Source organism: Ambystoma mexicanum, chromosome 8 (genome assembly GCF_040938575.1).
Source record: "Ambystoma mexicanum isolate Mex_15411 chromosome 8, UKY_AmexF1_1, whole genome shotgun sequence".
Taxonomy (NCBI): domain Eukaryota; kingdom Metazoa; phylum Chordata; class Amphibia; order Caudata; family Ambystomatidae; genus Ambystoma; species Ambystoma mexicanum.
Window position 1 is genome coordinate 1,244,233,571 of NC_090929.1, and position 23,730 is coordinate 1,244,257,300.

The 23,730-nt window shown below is 46.7% G+C and overlaps 1 protein-coding gene across 1 annotated transcript in view; it reads left to right on the forward strand.

The window, feature by feature from the left end:
• MYOF (myoferlin) overlaps positions 1-23,730 on the forward strand; it is a 1,388,224-nt gene that overhangs the window by 500,629 nt on the left and 863,865 nt on the right. The window contains exon 12 of the mRNA XM_069611360.1: positions 12,211-12,337. Within this exon, the coding sequence (XP_069467461.1) occupies positions 12,211-12,337 (127 nt within the window). The remainder of the gene's footprint in view (positions 1-12,210; positions 12,338-23,730) is intronic.

Consider the following 23,730-nt stretch of genomic DNA (forward strand, 5'->3'; position numbering starts at 1 on the left):
TTACCACTGTCGAAGACTTTCGAATGTGCATGTTTCACTGTTGCCTCTGCAGGACCACTTAGATTATTTGCTTCCCTTTCACTTCAATTTACGTTAAACAGAGAACTTCTGTTGGGTACTTTCGCTATGCCAGACCACTCTGTTAATTTGTATCACTTTCTTTACTTGCTAACTCGATTACAGTTCATCAAATGCATTGACAGTAAATTACTTTCATTCGCGTATTTCCATTATACGTGCCATTTCCATTCTTCGTCGGATACACTGTTGCCGCTTGTAATCTCAACTTCAACACGGACTGGCCTTGCACAAGTTTCCCTAAACTCACCGGCTGTTTTCGGTTTTCGCGTCTTTGATCTGGGAGCAAAGGATGATGGCACAGCATCTGCTTCACCTCCCCAACTCGACCATTCATGCAGGTGGGCAGCAGATATCTTTTACACACAATGCAGGATTCATTCGTTTTTTCAACCGGGTTTGCATATTCAGCTTTGAAGGATTTTTGAAGGTAACGCTCACCCGCTGATGAGCCCAGGGTCTTGAGCCTCCTTGATTCTGCCTCTCGGGCTGCCGTCTAGTTCCACCTGCTCTGCTGCTGCCCCAGAAAAACTGCTGCTTCGTGTGCTTCGCCTCGCTCAGAGTGTGTTCCCATGCTCCACCTTTTATCCGTGTGGGGAAAATCAGTGGGAATCTGGTGTGAGCAATTAGAATCAATTGCCTGACTCTGCCTGACCATTGCAGCAGGACATGTCGGGTGTAATGCTTGGACGTTAGTCTTTTTTTTCCCCTCAGACCAGGTTTGCCATGATTCAGTGTTGGTGCAGGAAAGGGGGGGTGGGGTTGGCATGTTGGTACATCCTAATAAATAGGATGGGGTAGAGGTGAGGGGGGGGATACCACATCTCGCCATCGGGTACCCCTCACCCAGGTGATCCTCCCGCACTGGTCTACCCCAAGGGACTGGATCCAAAGGTGATGGTCGTGCCCTGGCCACCTGAGTGACAAGTCCCTGGGGACTAGGTAGTGAGACACCCTTTGGTTTCTCACAGTTGGTAGTGGACAGTCTAATTGAACCATGGGTAAAAGAGTTGAGCAAATGGCAATTTCTTTCCAATTCCGCTTCCCCTTCCCAGGCAGCGCACCAGGCTTTGAATTTCTGTGGATGTCTCTGATCATACAAAGCCACATTTTCCCAGGACAGTTTGTTTTTGTTTTGTAATAAAAACAAAGGGCTCTTTCTTGCAAGTCTAAACCAAAGTTGCTGTCTTCCAATCGTTCAATGACTTTATCTTCTCTCCTACTCCTGCTCCATTCATATAAAGGATGACTTGACTTTCCCCGCAAGCATGTACCTCAAATAGTTTGCAGCCTTGGTTCTCTGGCTGAGAGGTGTTTGAAGGATCTGCCAGGCTTTTCCATTTTACAGGTCTTGCTCTGTCTTCACCCAGGGTCTCCCTCACTGGGAGGTCTTGCTGGCCCTGGTGGGGTTTGATGAAGTGGGCACCTGCCCTTAATCCTCAATGTATTTCTGTATTGCTTCATTGGGTTGTATTTCTTCCCTTCCCTCTGCCTAGTCTCCTTTCTGCCCCCCCCCCAGTGCAGTGTCACCATCTCCAGTCTCCTCCCACTACTAGTGTGCTCACCCCTGGACTGGCATGGTCCTTCGGAACCTCCCTTTCTTGATCTTTCTCCGTCCTGTCTTTCAAAGGTATGATGCCTTCCTCCTCTCATGGTGTTCCACTTTTTTCTCTCTCCCATTGACTAATCTCACTTTCCTGGTCTTGAGTTGCCTTTCTCTCCAAGTGGTCTCTATTTCTGTGTACCACCAAGCCGTTCCCTCAAACTGTTCTCCATGTCTGGTGATCTTTCTCATCTGTCACTTCCTCACACTCCCCTCTGTTTTTCTCCCTCTCCGACTCTCCCTGTCAGGTGTGATCTTACTCTCTTCCCTATTTCCTTGTCCTGATTCCCCAACAGGTTCCCTTTGATTCCTATTCCAAGGTGATCCCCTTCACTCTCTCTTCATGAGCTGCCTCTTCTGCTCTTTCTGTAAACGTCAGGCTTCCCTTTTGTTCTGCATGCCTTTCTACTTTCCAGTAGATCAGGGCTAAATTCAGGGGTACACGCGGGTGGACGGCGTACACCCACTTTTTCCGGAGAGTGGACTCAGTCCCCCAGCTAAAACGAGAAGCATTGAATGTCCTCATTTCATTTGTTGATGAGTCCCACCACTTTTATTTTTAGGACTTGACCCCTGCAGTAGATATCTTTTGTCTCCTTCAAAGTTGGTATCCTGGCCACTCTGTAACCAAGCAATGTTTCATTCTCTCAGGCTCCTCCACATGTTCCTCTATCTCGCAAGTGGTACCCCACCTTTCTAATGCTTCACTTTTTCTCTTACTTCCCAGATGGTACCCCTTATTCCTCAACAAGCGGATACCATTATTTTCTATGGGCTCTCTTCCCAGCTAGATTCTTCTCCAAGCTTGCCTCTCATCAGGGCTTCCTCCCTAAAATGCTTTGTCATCGCACTCTCCAGTGGACCTCCTCTGTTCCAGACTTACCAGGATCTACCTTCTTTCAGGTTCTTCCCAGGACTGACCATCTGCTGCTACGTCTCCTGACTTGGAATCCATCTGGCATTCTAACTGTCTTGCTGGCTGTTCTTCCAGGGAATGACCATCTGCTTTGACTGCCTGGATTATATTTGGGGTTTACTCCTCCTCTGTGCACGACTTCAAGGGAACAGATTTCACCTGTGTGATGGGGCTGGAACTGTTCCCTGATTGGACCCTGTGACTTTGGCCAGGGTGCTGTCCTAAAGCTATCAACAGGCCAGACGCTAATTTGGATTTCATACTAGCCTGTGTGTTCTCTTTGCCCGACACTAAGGTGATTGGAGGCTGCCTGGTGCTTTGTGTGCCTCTGTTAAGAGCGTGTGATTTCTTAGTAGAGAAATCCTCCCTTTTGAGAACTTTCCTGTCATCTTGACTTTATCGGGAGATCACAGGCACATCGCATAGGCTTCCCTAACTAAGGTTTGTCAGGATCTTGCTTCATTGCCACACCATTTAAAAGTAGACTGCGATCTTCGAACTAGAGTCAAAGTTCCTTTAGGCTTTTATGCATCAATATCCGCATTTTCCTTCCTGCACAGAGCTTTGCAGAATTGCTTTTGATCTACAGATTCTTGATTGTTGTATCCTTTTTAGCAGTATGGGTCCTCTTTACAATCTCCTTCTGGTGCGGGATTGGTTATGCATTACCGTCCACTTTCCTTTGTTCACATTGGTTTCGCAGCTTTTGTTTTCCGCCTCTCAGTGGTTGATCCCCATTCTATGATTTATCAAAAGACAATTCTTAGCAGGTTTCATTATGGTTTGTTTCTGTCCGCCTTTTCCTCATTATGCTTTTAGGCTCTGCTCCCTGGGGCGAGACTGCCAGCCAAGCAAACCTCCTCTATGAAATACCAATGTTGCACTGTATCTCGGCCTGTTCTGCACGAAAAGTTCACAAACCTTCACTGCCCTGCACATCACCCAGAATCCACATGTGCCTGAACTGCAAGAAGGGGTTTTCGGTCTCATGCAAGAATAGTCATTATGGGCAATTCTTTACAAGATCTTTGCCTCACAAAAGCACTGGTATGATTTGGCGCCCAGTTACAGAATATTTGTATGGTTAACCACTCAGAAAAACTCTGGTGCATATAAATGTCATCAAGTAGGACAGTTGGTATTGTGTTGTAGCTATTTTGACTCTGAGTTGATTAATTAACAAATAATTTTTCGAGTGCATGATCTTTTTGCATGGAGTGTTTTATGCTGATGAATTAAGAAAGGCGAAGGAGTGTGCCAATGTCCCGCCATTTTAGTTGTATGTAGTTCTTTCATGAGGTTATTTGGCCCATTCATCACCTCCTGCAAATATTAGATGCCAAACCTTTTTCATCCGTGCTGAGGTAGCCAGAAATTAAATTGTCATGTTTTCGGTTAAAGCCTTTTATTAACGTAAACAGGTTGGGGAAATGCTTTTCTGACCCTGCTCTAGAGGAATTTCCCTACCTAAAACCAAACAAAAATCAAGGATGGGTGTGTGTCAGGATGTCAGAAATCAAAACCGTCCTAGTATCCAAACGTTCTATCTTGACCCTCACATTATAACCAACATTATAAAGTGCGAAGGGAAATGTCTATAACCTGATGGTTGCAAAAAGCATTAATAAATAAAAATAGAACAGCTCCAACATGAAAGTTCTCCAAGGTACCAGAACCTTGGCTCCAGAAGTTGGTTCCCTTCCCCTGGATTCTTCAATGGTATGGCAATGTCTCTTGGGCTAATGGTTCTTTGTGTCTTTTCTTGGCCCACAACAATCCTATTGGCTACAAATGTGCTTAGCCTCGTAATTCCTTCTTTTAACAAGTTCCTTTCTTGTTCAACAAACACTGTCCTTTCTTGGGACTTTCTTGTAGGTTTGCAATTGTCTGGTATACTCTTCTGCCAGGAACTCTCATGTACTTGTCGCTGCATGGTTTACTTGCCTGCCATGTCTTCTTACTGCCACATATATATAAAACAACTTCTATTTACATCCAAGTTGTGTATCTCTTCGTTGATGCAGTGTATCGAGTTGTTTTAATGTTCGCTTTAAGTTTTTCCCATACCTGCATTCATATATTGTTGGGGTTGGTGTTTGTTTGCGAGTCAAAGTGGCAGAGTACAATCTTATTATTGTTTCTGTCTCTGAAATCTGAGAATGTTCAAACTGTGTTTGGGTATGGTTGCTGAAACGCTCCGGGGTCCCCGCTCTGCTTAGGCTGACTCACCGGCTCTGTGTGGCGTCTTCGGTCCCGTTCGCGTTTATGCAGCATAGCTTTGCTTCCTGTTTTCCAGTTGATCGCTTTGACGTCCGAGTTCTCACACAGCACTGCTCCTGCACACCTGCTTTCCATCAGGTCCTGGTGAGAGTAACGCTGCTTCCTACATCTGCCGAATGCCCAGGACTCTTCTTGTGGTTCCTGGCGTCTCTGCGGCACGCCCGGTTTGCACCACAATACTTTCTCTCTCTGCTGGCAAGCACCTTTACTCTGCCATACTGCTTCGTGCCTCCAGCTTCCACGAACCTCAGAGGGAGATGCATCCTCTCATGTACAGCCTCTTCCAATACTTTGGTTTCCAACTTTAAATGTCCCGCGCAGTGGTGCTTTCTGAAAATAGCTAGCATGCTTGTTGAGCTTGAGGCTCCTTCTGCTCTGCATCATTTCCTTAATCCTCCTCGTTCCGGTACTTACTTGGGTGTGGGAGTTGGAGTCCATTTATGTCAACTGATGCATAGTACTTGGAAAGTCTCTCTCTATGGTCCCATATGAAAATCAGTTCTATATAAAGGGGAATTGGAACAGAAAATGGTATTCTTGGAGCATTTACTTTTTAGACCAGGGATGGGAGTTTGGACTAAAGGATGTAGGGAAAAGGTTTCTCTACTTTCCTTAAAGGGGGGATAGATACATGGCAATAGGCCATTAGGGTATTGGGTATCGGGGGCGGGGGGGTCTTTTTCATGGGTGAATGGGGGATACCATGTTGAAACAATCGCATCTCCCCTGTGGCTTTCTCCTCCCACTTGATCCTCCCTCATATAACCACCCCCAGGGTCGGGATCAGGTAGCGGCTGCCATCCCCTGGCCACATGGGAGGAGGTTACCGCTGGGGAATCTGTGAGGACTCCGTTGGATTCATCACACCACACCATTGTATATTTCTAGTGAGTCTTGTGTAAGGAATCTGAAGTGAGACTCTGGCACAGGGGCATTGTGATGTTTGCTACAGACCTTTATTAAAGAAAAGAGGGTTGGAGAAAGACCTATCACACTCTGTCGTTACAACAGGTTTCGCTGCCTCAACAAAACTAAAGGATGTCAGTGTCACAATGTTCAAAAGTAAAGAGTTCTCCGTCCTGTGTCCAGAATCCTAACCTGACCCTTACATGCTGAACTCAAAATAAAGTGTAAAGGGACCTTCTCTCAAATGGCCATCTGTAGCTTTTTCCAAAGTTCCAACACAAAGTTCCAAAAGGTGCAAAAGTAAATAATCGCAGTTTCACAATCCTCAGAAGGGGGTACCCTTCCCCTGAGTTTCTCAGATTCTTTACAGTTCACAATCACAGATCTCTCCTTTAAAATATGCAGTTTTCCAGTCCAGGTGGGTATGACTCCCTTCCCCTGGATTTCACACACCTAAGAGGTTGTGTTTTCCCTTCTTGATTCTCAGTTTCTTTACCTTTTAGGTGCCGGTTCCAGACTCTCAATCACATTGCCTGGTATACTCCCCTGCCAGGGCTTTCACAATATTCACTTTATGATTGGGTGTGGGTACCAGAATTGCAACCGGTTGTTTGGTATACTCTCCTGCCAGGACTTCCTCCACATGTAACAGTCTGACTCGTTTCACCCATTTCATTTGTTTCACTCTGCAATGCAGTGTGTCCTAGCTCCCTTGCTCATGTTTGCCTTCTGAATCTTTGTCTCTCCCCTGCATGCGGTATATGATGTGAAGCAACCTGGTGTCCCAATTCCCCTCTCTGGGCTCACCGGTCTCTTGTGGTGGCTTTGGCGTTCTCCGCCCTCTTCAGTTTCTCCAGCAGAGCACCTCCTCCTTCATTTGGTGTCCCATCTGCTCTCTGGAACCCGCTCTGCCTTGGCCTTCTCTCCACAGCATCTCCTGCTGCAGGCCTCTGTGCGGCATACCCTCTACCTCTGAGCTTGTCGTGACAGCGCTGGTTGGAGCTCTTCTGTTCCCCGCTACAGCTGGCTTCTTCCTCGCTTCCTGATCCGCATCTGGTGTAGTGGTTCTCCATCTTCCTCGCAGTGCCAGGGTTTTAAATGTCCCGGCACCTATCAGAACCACGAGAGTGTGTCTCTAGTGCTGCAGCTTCAGCACTCTGTATTGCTCTCGTGCTCTTCCTTGTCCCAGTCCTTTTACAAAGGTATGGGAAAGCAAGGTGGACGGACTGGATCTATATCACAATAGGCCATACCGGTTTGGGAATTCAAGGGGTTGGTGTCATACCTTGAGTGGGGAGGGGGATACAATGTTCCTGCCAGTGAGTCTCCTTCCCTCCCATGAGGGTAGTCTTCTGCCCCGCCCCCCCCATATGGTCCTCTCTGGGGCAGCCACCCTCCAGGGTCTGTGGGATATTTTTACCGATGTCAATGCACCCCCCTGCATCCTTTTGCCAAGGGGGAAAGAAAACAGCCACAAATGGATGCACTAACCCCTGTGCGTGCCAAATCTGCAAAACTGCGCATGAATCACAAAAAGGCAGCTCCCCCCCCCCCTGCCACACAGTCAAAGTTGATTTCAAAACAGAACTCCCTGCAGGAGAGGCCAGTGGGTGCTGTTGGATGTCACATGAAGCAAGGCCACAGAAGTGGGCTAAAATCTGAAAATGCCTTTAAAATACAGCTTTCCCAATCAATTGCAACCTTCAAAGTGCTGTTTCGGCACTAAATTCAGTCATTTTCCAAGTAAACCATTGAAATGAAAAATGTGCTGAAACCACGGATCATCCAGTGCAGTCAGAGAAGACCGGGCCTCACTGACTGACAGCAGCTAAAAAATGTCTTTATGAAACACCAGTGCAGCAACAATTTGTTTTCAGTTACAAGGGAAACATGCAAATAAAAATGGCAACATATCAATTTCAGCTGTGCAGAGAAGGCTCCAAGCATAAGCGGAATACTTACCTCCAGATTGCAGACAGTTTCCAGCACTCAGAGACAGAATAATGCTGAGTTGAATGTGTGTGTTGCATAAGAAAATAAAGATGTAAAAACCCAGTTTAAATGTGTTTCTTTTTCCTGAAGAAATTGCAAAATTCGCCTATTTAAAGCATGTTTGTGAAGGGCTTAATTCTTTTAAATATCCAAATCCCTTATAAACTGTGCTTATTTTGTATGTTTTAAAGGAAATACCTTAAAGTGAATTTTAATGTAACCCAGTTGGGAGTTAAGTGTTAAGTAAATACTTAATTCTGACCTGACAGTGCCCGGCCTGGGAAAAATTCAGTTGACACTCCCTTGTTACAGGAAGCCTTAATGGATGATTGAGGTTCCCGCATATTGACAACAAAGAGCACAGCAGACTTTCGTCTCTGACTGAGCCAAGAACAATGGCAGCTGCCAACTGATCTATACAGGGGAGCTGCCCTCTCAAGGAAGAGGACACACCTCCCTGATCAAAGGAATTTGACAGCTGTTGGCTGTGAAGGGGAAGTTACAAAGGAGAAAAACAAAAACTGCCTGGAACTTTTGGTGTTTAAATCTTTATATGTGATTAAGTTTGAAACTCTTTAACTGTGCAACCCGAAGGAGGATAAATATATCTATCTAAATATATCATATATATATATATGTATGTGTGATTTGAATATTAAACAAATAAATAGTTACTTTTTCCAACTAGCCTGATTCCTGGTCCAGTGTGACCTGGGGGGTATTCTGAGACGGGTGTGGTATATCATACAGAATATTGAATTTATAGACGCAAATAAAATAGTATTTCATTTGCGCACTACATGCTACGCGAGACCCGGTGTGTGCCTGATTGAAATCCTTAACAGGTTGGGATCAGGTAGCGCATGCCCTTCCTTGACCATATGGAAGGAGAGTTTCCAGGAGAGGGAGTGATGATATCGCTAGATTCACCACACCTGCAAATGAAATGGCTCTTATCTACATGTGTTTTATTATTGAATGTTAATGTGTCCACAGGTGTCAGTAAAACGAAGGATGCCTCTTTGGTTTCTTGTGTAAATCTCAAGTTATTCTAATATTGATGCTTCTAAGGTTGTAGTGTTCTTGTCTACACTTGACCAACATAATGAACATGACAGCCATTGAGTCCCTGCTTAGGGAGAAATACACCTTGAAGGGGATACTAGCACTCACAGAATGTGGCACTCCATTTACTCACTGGTGTAAAGCAAATTCGTTATACACATTGTTAAAAAGATGGAGAACATGTTCACCACACAGGATTGTTTCCCTCGCCTCCTCTCCACAACTTTTTTTTTTAAACAATTTTATTAATTTTATTTCAACAAACAATACAAACCAAACTTGCAGTGCATACAATAACATTATAAACATACATCACTTCAACATGTCCACTACTTCTCTCCTTCCCTCCCCCCCTTACAAGCCTATTCCCTTCCGTGTTCTGTTTCTGCATCTTGTGATAAGGATTTCTCCTCCATGTCTTCCGTTGGGTCTCGCAGTAACCCAAATAACTCCGCTATTAATTGTTTCCAGGCTATCAGGGTCTCAGCCTCTTCCTCCCCCCGAACATTACTTGCATCTTGCCATACCGCAGTTTCCGCCTCGGCCCATTTCTGTAGATCTTTCCACCATACTTGTATTCATGGTCTCTGGCATGCTTTCCACCCCATGGCAATTCTCCTCTTTGCAAGTGCATATGCTAAATCCTTTAATTTACTCACATGCTTGAGTTTACGTGATTTCAGAAACCCTCCCATCAAACAGGCCCACACCGCATCTACCACAATCTTGATTCCTTTTTTGGCTAACCTGTGCGTCACCTCACCCCAAAAACGCTCAGTGACTGGGCATGACCAGAAGATCTGCACCATTCCGGCATTTTCCTCATCACATTTGGGGCATGCTTGTCACCCTACATTTTTAAATTTGGTTATTCTCTGGGGTGTCATATACACCCTAAGGGTTACATACAGTTGTATCTGTTGCAATCTTGCATTCCTCGACATTTTTTGTGGTACGCTTGGGCCCGTTCCCACATCCCATCACTTATTGGGGCCCCCACTTCCTCTTTCCAGTCCTGTCTCAGTTGTGCCACCTCCTTCCCCACCTTGGACATCAGCAGCTCATATATTCTGGATATCTCGTGCCCCCCCCTGTGCGATGTCATATATTGTGTCTATGGTAGTATCCGGTTCTTCTTCTAGTACTAGTTCGGACCATGTCTTTTGATTTTCTGCACCACCCTGTGGTATGTAATATACTGGCCCGTATGTAATCCAGTTTCTTCCTCTAACACCGCAAAGTTCCTTATGTTCCCCTCCTGCCATCCCATGATTGCTATCCCCACTGGTTCCCAGTGTTTCCTAATCATCCTTAACTGCTTGTCTTCGCCCACCAGTGCCACTAGTGGTACCTGCGGAGAGCACAGGAAAGACTTCACCATCAGCTGGCAGGCCCTGCGCCATATCTTCCACATTAGTATCATCATCCTTGGGCGCCCCTCCATATCTACCTTAGGCAGCCACATAATTTCCTTTAGGAGGTATGGGGCACAGTCTTGTCGGAACAGCCTAGACTCCGAGGTTGACTCTTCAGAGAGCCATTTAGCTACATATTGCAGCTGGCTTGCTATGTAGTAAATTTCGTAGTTTGGCAGTTTTATGCCCCTTTTTCATGAGTTTTGTAGCTTCCAAAGGGCTACTCTATTTCTCGTCCCATGCCAGAGGAAATCCCTGCACATGCTTTCTATTTTAGCAAAGGTCCGCCTTGTTATAAGGTGTGGGATATTTCCAAAATAATACAAGAGTCTCGCCCCATCATCGCAAGCGGTAGCTTCACCCAAAACCTCATGCTATTTCCAATTTTCATGATCGCCTCCTCTGTGTTATACTGGTGTTCCTCTTCTACCGTGTGGTATAGATCTATTCCAAGATATCGGAACGTGTGCAACTCCCATGGCATCTGTAGCACCGGTAGCTGTTCTAACAGGATCCCTTTGTACCTGCCCAGTGGAAATATACTAGATTTTTGGGGGTTCACAGCTATGTCAGACAGCCTTGCATATCTCTCCATCACTTCCAGAATGTACTGGAGGTTTTCTTCCGGGTGCCTTAAATACGACATGTCATCCGCATACAAAGATATTACATGCGATTCCCCTCCTACAGTAATGCCTATCGGGTCGTACTGTTGTCTCAGGTATACGGCCAAGGGTTCCAGGGCATGAATATACAACATAGGAGACCACAGGCATCCTTGCCTAGTACCTCTATGAAGTTGCCACCTCTCTGATATCACCGCTCCTGTTTTAACTCAAGCCAACGGCGCGCTATATAGCATTTTTGCCCACTGTAAGTACCCGGGCCCTATCCCATAGCCAGCCAGGGCCGCCATCATCCACGGCCATTTAACCGAATCAAAGGCCTTTATTGCATCTAGCGATACAATTGCCAGTTCGCGTTTGTCCTTATTTGCATGTTCAACAACTCGATGGAGTCGCTGAAGATTTTTGGATATGTTCCTGTTTGGAACATAGCCAGTCTGGTCGGGATGTATTAGTTTAGCAATAACCCTCCTCATTCTATTTGCCAGAACAGCTGTCAATATTTTACTGTCTTGATTGAGCATTGACAAGGGTCTGAATGATCCACAGTTATGACCAGGCTTATTGGGTTTGGGCAGCGGTATAATTGTTGCTTCTCTAAGGGACTCTGGCGGCCTACCCACTTCATACGCTTCGTTCATCATTTCTAAAAGCGGAGGAAGCACTTCATCCTTATGTTTTATAAAATTCACTTGGGAGTCCATCAGTCCCAGGAGTCTTGCTAGTAGGCAACTGTCTTCCAACTCCTCTAAGATAATCGGGGCATCCAGCTCCTCCCGCTCTTCGGCACTGATCTGCGGCAGTCCTATATCTTCCAGTGTTTCTACTATTTCTGTACAATCACTGTCCTCATCATCCTCATACAGGAGTCGATAATACTCCACAAATTCCTGGTTAACTCCCTCCTGGGTGTCCACTACGCTCCGATCCTCCCTCATTATTGTTCTGATTGTGGGCCTGGGGGTCTCCTCTCCAACAACTCTTTATTTCTCTTTGCTTTGTGTTGGAAACGGAAGACCATGTACTGCTTTTCAGAAACCTCGGTAAGGCTACCTTTTGAGATGTGCAGCGGCTCCGGTTTTAGAATTAGATACTTCCTTGATCACATTTTATGGACTTTCCTTATTAATGTTAAAATGTATAAAGATGGTAAAATGATAGCCTTACGTTTTTGTTTTTTCTGTATTTGTCCTGATTGCATGTGAAGCTTCTTACACTATGAAAAAGGTTGTATTGATTAAAACTTGTTGGTGTCTCATTATTTTCATAAATGACCATTGCAGTATTTCTAATACTACATACATCTCAAACTACTATATTCTCTGACAGGTGGAAAAGAGAGATCGAGACAACGAATCTGATGATGTTGAGAGCAATCTCCTACTCCCCGCGGGTGTTGCCCTCAGATGGGTCACCTTCCTGCTGAAAATCTACAGAGCTGAAGATATCCCACAAAGTAGGATTTGATTTTGGGCTTGTTATTTAGAGCTAATAGTTTGCAGTGTTTGCAAAAAGTTTAGTCGTAATCAAAATCAGCTGATTATTATTTTTAAAAAGGCACCATTGAATAATACTGTTCACACGTCTGTCTTTTTATACTATGCACTACACCATCCTAGCTAGTATGTGGTCCAAGACCTGCTGCTGGTGCAAAATCTGTTGCTTCGTATTTATTAATGGCAAACATGAACGTTTTTTAGCATTTTTTTGTACGTTGATTGGGATTCTTTTTGCGCTCGGTCTCAATTGAATTTGATTTTTATACTGCGGTGGTAGGTGTTGTCTACAGGGGATCTTTTTGTTCTTTGCCATTGCTGCTCCTTTTTTCCTTTGGGTTGAATATTCAGTCAAGTTTCCTGCACACATACAGAGGTATTTAACTCCAAGAAAAGGTACTGTGTGCTCTCCAAGTTTATTTATTTTATTGGTTTTTATATCACGCTCAATACCCAAGTTTGGTTTCTAAGCGTGGATCCGGGATTCAAACCTCTGTTGCTCTGCGTGGTCTTGCTTCCAAGACCAGTATATTGTCCGTGCTATCCTCCGTTCACAAGTTCTTTTCCCCTGGGGATTATCATGCTGTGACGAATTGAACGGGGAACAACATAGGCTCGGATACCAAACACTTTTTCCGCTTTTAATTAAGAGGGTCGAAATGACATGAAACTCTTGAAAGGTGCATAGAAATAGAAATTGAGCACAATTCTCCCGATTGCTAATCAAAGGCTAATCTCTTACTGCGCTCCCTCCGAGAAAGAATCAGGCTCTCCCTCACTCTTTCTCCTAATAGTGAAGGATAGTGTTTCTGAGCTAGACCTTTCCAAATGCAGCCAAAGCAAAAAAATCCTTCAGGTCTGGGTCTGACGTCTGCTACTGGTTGGCTACCTAAGAAATCACACTGACTCAAATAAAGTCTCATCATAATATTGCTTATAATTCCCATGTTCCTCACGGTTTGTCAGTTTCCCTGCCACTCCGGGCCCGATTCTCAGTACCGAAAAGGACGATAAAAGGCTCAACCACCTTTTCGATACTTCAGAACTGTTCTGAAGGTGGCGCATTCTTCCAAAGTCTGAAGGAATGACCCACTTTCGGAATACATGTGGCGGTTGCTAGGATGGGTTGGAAACCAACCTAGCAACCGCCACATTCGTAAACTGGCTTTTTGGAAGCCTATTCTTGTGGCACTCCTACAGTTTAATATGTGCGCTAAACTAGCACACATTTACGGTACCCTTTTGGTGCCGTTAAACTGGAGGAGTGCCACCAGTGTAAATGGAAGTGTCTATACACCCGTGTTGTATATGGACACTTTCATGTACACCAAAGCGAGCAGCTTCAATGTTGCAGGATGCAACGTTGAAGCTGCTTGCTTTGGTGTAAATGAGTGTTCATATACACCACACGGGTGTATATGAACACTTTCCTATACACCACAGTAAGCAGCTTCAACATCCTGCAATGTTGAAGCGGCTCATTTTGGTGTATAGGATCGGCATCATTTTCGTTAAATAACAATTCCCTCGTTAGTTAACGAAAATGCTGCTGATATTCTGCAATCCGCCTGTTTCCATTAGAAACAGGTGGATTACAGCGAAAGCACTGTCGTGCTTTGCAATGACGCCCAGGCCCACTTCAGAATAGCAGTGGTGCTTGGGCCTCACGAAATGGCGCAGTGAATCGTGCTATTTAGCACGTTCACTGCGCCATGATGAGAAGCGGGCCCTCAGTCTCTAGGTGAAATTGTTCTTCCAGAATCTTCCTGCTTTCTTGATTGTCATTAGGTGGGGTTGAGTATGAAGGGGGGCCTCCTTCCAACAGAGTCTTGAAATCAAAGTTCCCCTTGCTTGGCAGGTACATGCCAAAGTGCTCTGTTGGAGGCAGCCCTTCAGAAGGGCCCAGAGACTTGGCCAGCCAGGCCATACCTTAACTCCCAAGGTCATCTTCCTAGTCCTTTCACCAGCTCTTTTTCAAGCTCTTGACTCTCTGGCCAGCTTTTCCCATTAATTTTCCTCCTCATCACCCCATGTCGTGCCCATACCTAGGCACTTGTCCTCCACTCCTGAAACCAGTCACCAGATGGTGTCGTGAACTCTGATCTCATGCCACATGCTCATTCCACCCACTCCAGGCTTTCCCATGTCAGACAGGTTTTACTGCACTCATACTCCTTTGAAGCCTTTGGCATGTAACCTGTCACTCTGATCTTACTTTTCTGGGCAGTTTTGTCTCCCACTCCTTCCGCCCACCTTTCTCTTTTCATAGTCTTCTGCCTCTTTCTAACACCAGAGGTTGGCCCTCTCATCCCTCTTCACATCCTTCTCTTGAAGTTTTGTTTCATCTTTCTGCCTCTGCCTCCTCCGCACACTCTGCCTCCTCCGCGCCCTCCGCCTCTTTCGCACGCTCTCCCTCCTGCCAAGAAGATTTTGGGGGCAGTTGGAACAGAGACTTGAAGTGAGCCAGGAACAGGAAGCGGAGTAAGGAGGAGGAAAGAGGGTGATCAAGGGGCAGAAGTTTAGCGCCTCCTGCTCACCCTGTACGCTCCTCCTTACTCCGCTCCCGGCTCACTTAGACTCTGTTCCAACTGCCCCCAAAATCTTCTTGCTCCTTCAACCGTCACACCAACTGATCATTCCCCTCCACAGCTTATTCCCTTGGTGGATAATAGGGTTTATAATTTCGAAAAAAGTTTCAGCTGTACTATATCTGGAAGGGGACTTGTGGATTGACTGCATGGTTGTTGAACTACAATTTCTTAAGGTGTTTGAAACTGTGCCGAGTTCATGTAGTGAACTCATGTCTTTTGCGTGTGGCATGGTGGGGGTAGATGGTATATCCTCCCCACCTCAGTTATGTTAGGCCAATCATGGTTCTTTCATTTGTGTGATGAGCAGAGCTACTTTCCCAATCCTTATGACCTCTTGATCAAGGGCAGTACCTTTTGTGCAGTCTTTGCTGGATCAAGGACTTTGATTTGGATGGGAGGCCTAGCCTTACATAGGCTAGAGTCGCCCATTCAATAGAGGTCTCGGATCCGAAGGGAGTAGCCTTCTGATTCCCAACAAATAGTAATAGATTCAGCATTGTTCACTACCTTATACTTGGCTAATCTCAGGCAGTCAACAAATACGAAGAACTTGTCAGCAACCTGCAAAAAGGCAGCCCAACTTGCCCATCTTCACCATGAAAGCATCTTAAGTAGCGTCCTTTGAAATAAATATGAAAGTACTGCTGCATGTTCAAGCTGCTTACATGGTTTCTGTCTCCCAAAGCAGACGAGCCAATTTACATTTGTGCTTTCATGCACTCTCTTGGTTTCCATGTAAGATTTTATTTTCTGTGATAAATCGGTGAAGTTCTTCCCAGGGCAACTCCACCCTCTTTGAGGCTAGGGATGTGAAGCCCGCTAAGCAAGACTCTCCCTAGGGGTCTGGGAAAGGGACCTCACTGAGAGAGACTTCCCTCTAGGGGACAAGGACTCCCATTTCTACCGGAAGACCAATGTCTGCCTGCATGGGAATAGAAAATAATAATATTGCTGTGGATTGGCATACCCAACATACTAACTTTATTCCCAGACATTTGGCTGGAGGAAGTTCTGGGATCCTTGTGTCGTCAACAGCTGATGGAGATCGACACGCCCTGTGGAGATCGACACGCCCTGTGAATTTACGGCAGCGAGAATAGAGACCATGCTGGAATGGGGAGATAAGAATCCTACGCAGAAGCGAGCCTGTGACGTGAGAGTGTCCTGGAGGGGCATAGCCATGCTACACTGCGGAGCCAGCGGTAGCATGGAGAGGGAGCAGAACGGGAGAGGGATGCTGGAAGGCTGGAGTTGCAAAGGGCAACAGTGCCGAGGAGGCGACGTGGACGGAAGGGAGACACACTCCTGATGGCGCCACCACACAGCAGCTGTGGTGGGCAAGGGGCCTGTTAACCGACACTGAGATGGCCACAATGGAGAGACCAAATTCTCGATCTTTGTACGAGAAGTGTGACAACTGCCGAGCCGTGCAAGTAAAGGGACGCGTGGGCTCTCAAGAAGGTAACGCTGGGGAGAGGGGCGGATGGTTACGTCACTGAGTTAAGCGAATCAGAGTGGAAAAGGGGCTCAACTAAAGAGAGCGAGGGGGAGCCGTAGAACATTTTTCAACACTTGGAAAACAGGGAACCTGTAGGGTTCATTTACTCAATCATAAATAAAGCACAGTTTGGAAGACGATGTCCCAGTTGGTGGAATCTCCCTAGGAGAATCATTCCTCCTTTTAAGGAACTGGAACCATTTGGATTTTTGTAAAGACTTTAAACATTTTTTAAGGAACCTGAAGTGAGGACGGAACACATTACTTTAATAAACTATTGAAAAACCCAAGTGGAAAGGCTTCTCCTCTGGCTTTTTTGTGTTAAAAGTGTTTCTGAAAGTGGTAAGGCCATGTAAGTGTTGGGTTTCGGACTAAGGACTATTTTTGATAACATTTGATGAGCACCGTTGGTACCTTTTTTTTTTTTTTTTTTTTTTTTTTTTTTTTGTTTTTTTTGGCAGTGAAAATCACTCATTACAATATGGACAGGTAGGGATTTTCCCATTATTTAAAATAAACACCTTTGAAATGTTAAGCTCTAGTCCAACTCCTTCTGGTTCACCACAATTCCCATTATGATTTCTCTCATCTTGCAAGGGGAACAGAATTGTTTGATCTCTCATGCATTCCATACATGTAGGGGCTAACAATTTTAACTAAAATAGCATTTCTACGTCTAAATATTAGATGCCCTGTGGAGATATGTTTTTATTTGGAATCATGCCACTGTTGTAGGTTAGTCCACCTGGGAGCCGTGAGGTGGCATACCTTGTTTTAAAGAGGGTCTCTATAATACTTGAGTAGAGTAAATGACCGATATTCCTACATGTTTTTCAAGGAGAACCATGGGCCTGCATGTGGGAATGTCCCTTTTAGGTTCAGAGCTTGTCACAACACAGAATTATGGAGATAGCACCGTCTGTTGGGAATGCATTGTGTTTTACAGAAAATAAGAGGAAAAGCCAAATCATTTCAATAACCAGGGGTGTGATTTATCTGCTGTTGGAAGCCACGCCTCAAAACTGTCCATGTTTAGTATAGACCAACCTGATTCAAGGGCCTAGAATTGCTCTTCTCCTGGGTGTTAGCATGCCAATTTCCATGAAGATTTTTCATGCTTTCCAGGGAGGCGTTGCCACTCGTTACTTTTCTCAACATTTAAACTTTGGGATTTGGTGTGGGATTCTTATGTCTTCAAGGAGATAGGAGATAGCCTGACAGTCAGAGCATAGGAGTTCTAATACCTCCTGCAGATTTTTCACAGCTTTCCTTTGCTTCTTCGGTAAACAAAACCTTCTTTCTATTCCACTTTGTGTGAGTGCTACATGACAATCTTTGAGTTTTCCAAGAAATGGTTTTTGGTCAGGGGAAGCTGTGGTGTGCATGCTCCAAATTCCTGACCTGCAAATTTAGAATAGGTAGACACAATCTAAAATAAATTGACTTATTGTGATCTCTCTGCTTTTTTCCTGTTTGTGCCTGAAGCCATAAGTGGCACAAAGCACTTTGAGGAACCAGGAATGAGACACGGAAACAGAGGACTGATGGTGGTTGCTATAAACCTTTATTGAAATGTTAAAGGGGTTGGAAAATGACTCCCTGTTCCTACTCTAGGAGGCATTTCCCTACCTCAACCAAAAACGAAGGGTCTGTACTGTGTGAAACTGTCCAAAGCAACAATGTCCTGTGTCAAAAATCTTATCCTAGCCCTCTCATTCTAAACGTAACTCTACTTTAATGCATAAAGGGTACTATCGTTGGCTTGAAAAAGTGCACAAATGTTCAAGTTCAACAAAAAGTTAGAACTCCAACAAAGGTTCCAAATGAATAATGCTCAGTTCCAGGGAATGGCTCCCTTACCCAGTTTTAGCTCCACCGAAACAAAAGCTCAAACAAATAACCAAGTTCTTAGTAGCCTACGAGGATAGCCGCTTCCTCTTGGTGTTGCAATTCACTGCAGGGATAATGACTCCCTTTACCAGGTCTTTTCCACATTCAATGCAATAAAAAAATCCTAAGGGTATAAATCTTCCTTGAGATTCTCTTATTGTGATATCACAACATGGGCGTGGGTTGCAGACTCTTAAAACAACTGGTATACTCACCGGCCAGGTTCTCTGATATGTTCTTTCACCCTCAAGATATAGGGGCATATGCTTTTCCCCCGCACCTCCAAGTTATGATATGGTATTTTAACGCACCTATACACAAGTGTTTCAAGGCGCGACGAGGCAAGAGTGGGGAACAGAGTGAAGACAATACAACGCTCTTACTAGGCCTGGTGACATTGAAATCGTGCAAGTGGGATGGGAGAAGTGCGGCGGGATGAGGGGGCAGTGCAGTACACGGGATCGACAAAAATAAATAGAATAAATAAAAAGCAATAAGTAGAAAGTGTGGCCAGCTGGTGCCAAGTGCAAGGGTAAGTGCAGACATCAGGTGTCAAGTGCTGGTAGGGGACTGGTAGGGATACAGAAATGGTCCCCAAGTGCGGCGGTTGCCCGGGGGGCAGTGCAGGTGTGCAACTGGTGGGGGAGGGTACCTGGGCCTGAGATCAGAGGGTGGCCAGGTGAAAAGTGCAGTTTCAGCCAGGAGTTCAGCAGGGGAGAGGAGGAGAAAAAGCAGAAGCAAAGGGGAAGGTTTTGAGGTGCTTCTGGAACCGGAGATGGTTCTCAAGTTTCAGGGAGGCAGGGAGCAGTTCCAGAGAGAGGCCCCAGCCGAAGAAAGATCTACCACCAACTCGTTGCTTGGAGAAGCGACTGACCATGAGAGAGTTGGAGGCGGATGAGCGAAGAGCTCGAGAAGGAAGATATTTAGGAAGAGAGTTGTAGATATTGAGGCCTCAGGCCCCAGAAGGCCCTGTGGACAATGCAGACGGTTTTTAACTTAATCTTTGCAGCCACTGGGAGCCAGTGCAGAGATTTCCATCCTGGAGCGATACGATCCCTGTGCTTGAGGCCAAGGACAAGTCTCGCAGTGCTGTTCTGGATGAGTTGTAGAGGACGGAGAATGGAAGCAAGCAGATTTAGAAAGAGGCTATTGCAGTAGTCTAGCCTAGAGAGTACCGGAGCTCTGGAGATGGTGAGCTTCTGGGGGAAGGAGGGGAAAGGAAGAATACCTCTGAGGAGGTGCAGCTAGTAGTGTGACTTCTTAGAGATGTCAGAGATGTAAGGAGAGTGTGGAGTCAAAGATGACCCCGAGGTTTTTAGCCTCGCAAGTGGGAGCAGAAAGAGGGCCAGGGGAGGCCGGCCAGAGAGCGATTGGAAAGGAGGGAGCAGGTGTGCTGATGAGGAGAATCTGTCTTACTGGCATTAAGGCAGAGATCATTGGTGGCACACCACTCCTGGATAGCAGACCCAGTCAGAGATGAGAAGAAGAAGAAGAAGAGGCGGAAGGGAGCCTGACAATAAGCTGAGTGTCGTCCGCGTAGCACTGAAAGTTTTGACAGAGCGGCAATGTGGTGGGTAAGAAGTGCCAGGTATGGGTTGAACAGCCAGGGAGAGAGGTTAGACCCCTGGGGAACACCACAGGTAGAGATAAAGATGGAGAAGAGGAAGGACCCAAGTTAGACCTGGGAGGGTCGATCCGAGAGCAAAGAGGTCAGCTAAGCCAGGGCCTGATCGGTGATGCCCATATTATCATAGAGACGAGCAGGGTGGCATGGTTGACTGTGTCAAAGGCAGAAGAGCGATAAATTAAGATGAGGGCACAAGGGGTGTTGGAATCAAGGTTGGGGAGCAGGTCTTCACGGATGTTCAGGAGAGCCCTTTCTGTGCTTCTGGCAGCTCTGAAGCCAGACTGATGGTCATGGAGACAACCATCAGATTAATTGTGGAGATTAAGCTGGGAGATGGCCAGCTTTTCCAGGAGTTTGGCCAGGAAAGGAATGATGGAGATAGGGTGATAGTTAGCCGGACAGGATGGGTTGGCAGAGGGTTTAAGGAGAGTGTGCACAAGGGAGTGCTTCAGGGGAGGGGGGGGGGGAGTGAAGACACCAGTGGTGAAGGAGTGGTTGCAGTTGCAGAAGTCCGCCAGAGCAGGGGCCAAGGTGTCAATGTGGTCTTTGGTTTTGGCAGAACAGGGATGAACCTGTTTTGACAAGACTTTCATAGATCGGACTTGTCTAGAAACCTCATCTGGGGAGACCTCGGGAAAGGCTGAGAAGGGGGGGGAGGTGAGATGGCCGAAGAAGGGCTAGAGGAAGCGCAGGGAGATGATGGGTCAGGGGGAGAGATGATGAGAGAGGACAGGATGTCCTGAGTTTGAGATGAAATGAGAAGCCAGGGCCGTGCAGAGGGCCTGTGAGGGGACAGGAGAGGTAGAGACTGTAGCAGGATTGGCTAGCTCCTGGCAGATTTTAACGAGTTCGGTCAAGTTGTTAGACGCTGCAGAGAGGCGCACTTGGATGAGGGCTCTCTTCTTGGTGGGGACAGAGAGCTGATATTGCCTTTGGAGCAGGCGCTGACCAGTTTGTCAGAGGATGTACCGGAAGCACGCCATTTCCTCCCAGCACTTGCGTTTAAGGGTGCCGAGGTCTAAGCCATACCAAGAGTTGCACTTGGCTTTGGGCTTCAAGCGGATCCTCAGGACAGGGGCAAGAACATTCAGAGTATCAGAGATAGAGTGGAGCATGAAGAAGCATGGAGAGGGCTGTGTCAGGGTGCGAGTCAGCCAAATGCAGAGGAGGGGTTGAGAAAGTGGCGTTGAAAGCCTCAATTGACACACACTTCATGGGTCGGATCACTGAGAAGGTAGGTGGCAGTGCTAGAGTAGGCTTGGCCTGAGGTCGGAGAGAGTGAGCTGGGAGGAAAGGAGAAAGTGATCACTCCAGGAGAGAGAGGAGTGGTGAGAGGGATAGAAAGGGGAATCTCTGTAGAGATCAGAGCATCCAGAGTGTGCCCTGCAGAGAGAGTCGGGCCAGAGGGGAGGATAGAGAGTGAGAGAGATTCGAAGAGGTCACTAAAGAGCCCAGAGGAAGGACAGGAAGCATCCAGATGGATGTTGAAGTCTCCAAGAAGGAGTTGTTGAGTGGTCGAGACCAGGAGAGAGGAGGAGAGGTCCGCCCACTAGAGAGGAAGAGGAGATCTGGACAGGTGGCCGATAATGGTAGCCACAGTAAGGGAATGGCTAGGCGAGAGAGAGAGCCTGCAGATGAGGCATTTGAAAGAAGAGTAGGCCTGTGTAGGAATGACAGAGGCAGGAATCCACTCGGGGAAGATCAGGGCTACACCCCGCCGGAACGGTTGGACCTGGGTGTGGAGAGCATCTTGTCGCCGTGAGGGAGGAGTGACAAAGCTGCGACAGAGCTGGCCGTGAACCATGTCTTAGTGAGACTGAGGACGTTGAGGTCAAGTTATTCAAGGAGGCGACAGATGTCAGAGGAGTGTTTGACAGCTGAGCAAGAGTTTAGAGTGGCAAATTTGGAGAAGGTTGCCGTCCTTGAAAGACTTGCGGGGAGGGTACAGATCAGAGGTACGCCCTGCGGAGGTGTAGAAGAAGCCTGAGGAGAGGGCAAGGTATCCAAGGAGGAGGCAGCACATGGAGGCAACGAAGCGGTGGAAGGAAGAGAGGGGATAGCAGGAGGAGGAGGCAAATTGATGAGGCGCAGGAACCGTCTATCAAAGAGAAGATTGGCCTGAGGGCCTTGGACCAAGACGGTACCATTCAGGTAAACATTAATGATGACCTTAGAGGAGTCGTCGGAGGTCAGGAGGGCATCCCATTAGGTGGCACCATTAATGGGAGAAGAAGAGAAAGGAGAAAATGCAGAGACCATATGAAGAGTCCATAAGTCTGGCGAGGGAACGACAAAGAGGATGCCAGTGAGGGGGTTGCCTGGAGGAAGCACTGGCATAGGTGTTCGTGATAGGGAGGCCTGGGCTGGAGACCAGGATGTCCTTTTTTAAACTTCTTCCTACCAGATTTAGTGAGTAGAGCAGGATAGTCGCTAGAGAAGCAGTTAGAAAAGCTAGTAGAGACAGAGAGCACAATAGAGTAGGTAGTGAGGGGTAGCGGAGAACAGCAGGGAAGGACAAGAGGGCAGGATGCAAGCAGACGAGACAGAGACAAGACCAGTTGACAATTGGACAAGACAGGTGCTTAGTGGTAGAAAGGTTCGCTGGATGAGTGCTATGCTAGGAGGCAAGCCACAGAACGGCACTACTTTCCATGCAATTTTGAAAACGGGAGAAAACGCACCTTATCAGTGGTGTATTTCCATCTCCCCAAGTACTGGGACTTTGTTAATCGGTTTGTGATGTAAGCTGTATGAATTTGCCTCCCATTTCATTTGGGGACTAGGAATGTCTTCCCCCGCTCCCTCCTCGGACCCCAACCTTCCATGTGGGCTCAACGGCTTTAGGATGGCTCTTGTGGCTTCTCTGACACCGCTCGGGTCTCTCGCAGCTTCCGCGCTCTCTCGGGCCGGGACGTCTTTGTGGCTGGTGATGGTCTGCGTGTTGCTTTGGCTTACCTTGCCGGTGCGAAGCTACTTTGTCTCGCATCCCGCTTCGGTGTCTCACCTTCCTGCAGAAATGCATCTCCCAACCAGACGCCACCTCGCCTCCTCTCCGTGCCACTTCTGTGCTTCGCCTCGTCTTCGCGCTCGTGTGTCCACCTTACAGCTGGGCTTCCCCGGTAGTGAGTAGCCGGTTGGATCTCCATACATTTCTCTACAGCTCCATCTTTGAACTCCTGTGTTACTGAAGGGAGCTGTTTGGAGCCAATTGGATCTCCAACAGCTAGACTGCTTACTTTGGTCTAGCTGAGCAATCTTCATTCCAGTTGATCTCTTCCTCGTGTCAGTCTTTGTTACTGATGTGACTGTGATGTTTAGAAGTTCTATGACTAAGTGTTGGGGAATATTGACGGTTGCTGCCACAATGCCATGAGAGCCTGAGGTAATGAAGGGGTGTTTCTAAAAGGGAATTGGGGAATATCATGTCTCACCCAATGATGTTGCATCACCCCCCCGACCCCATGAGGGTCACCACCTCCCCATATGGTCCTCCCTCAAATAGCCACCCCCAAGGTCAGGATCGGGTATCAGTCAGGAGCAAGTGGTGGCTGTCATTCCATGGCCACATGAGGAAGAGGCTACCTCTGGGAAAAGTGATGACATCCGATTAATCACAGCACCATGTATAAGCCCAAACTATAGCTACTTACCATCAACTGTCTGTGTTCTCCCTGGTGGGGGGCTGTGTGAGGGTTGTGTTTATCATCAGCGGACATCTGGTATTGTTTGGTGTCCTAAAACTCTCAT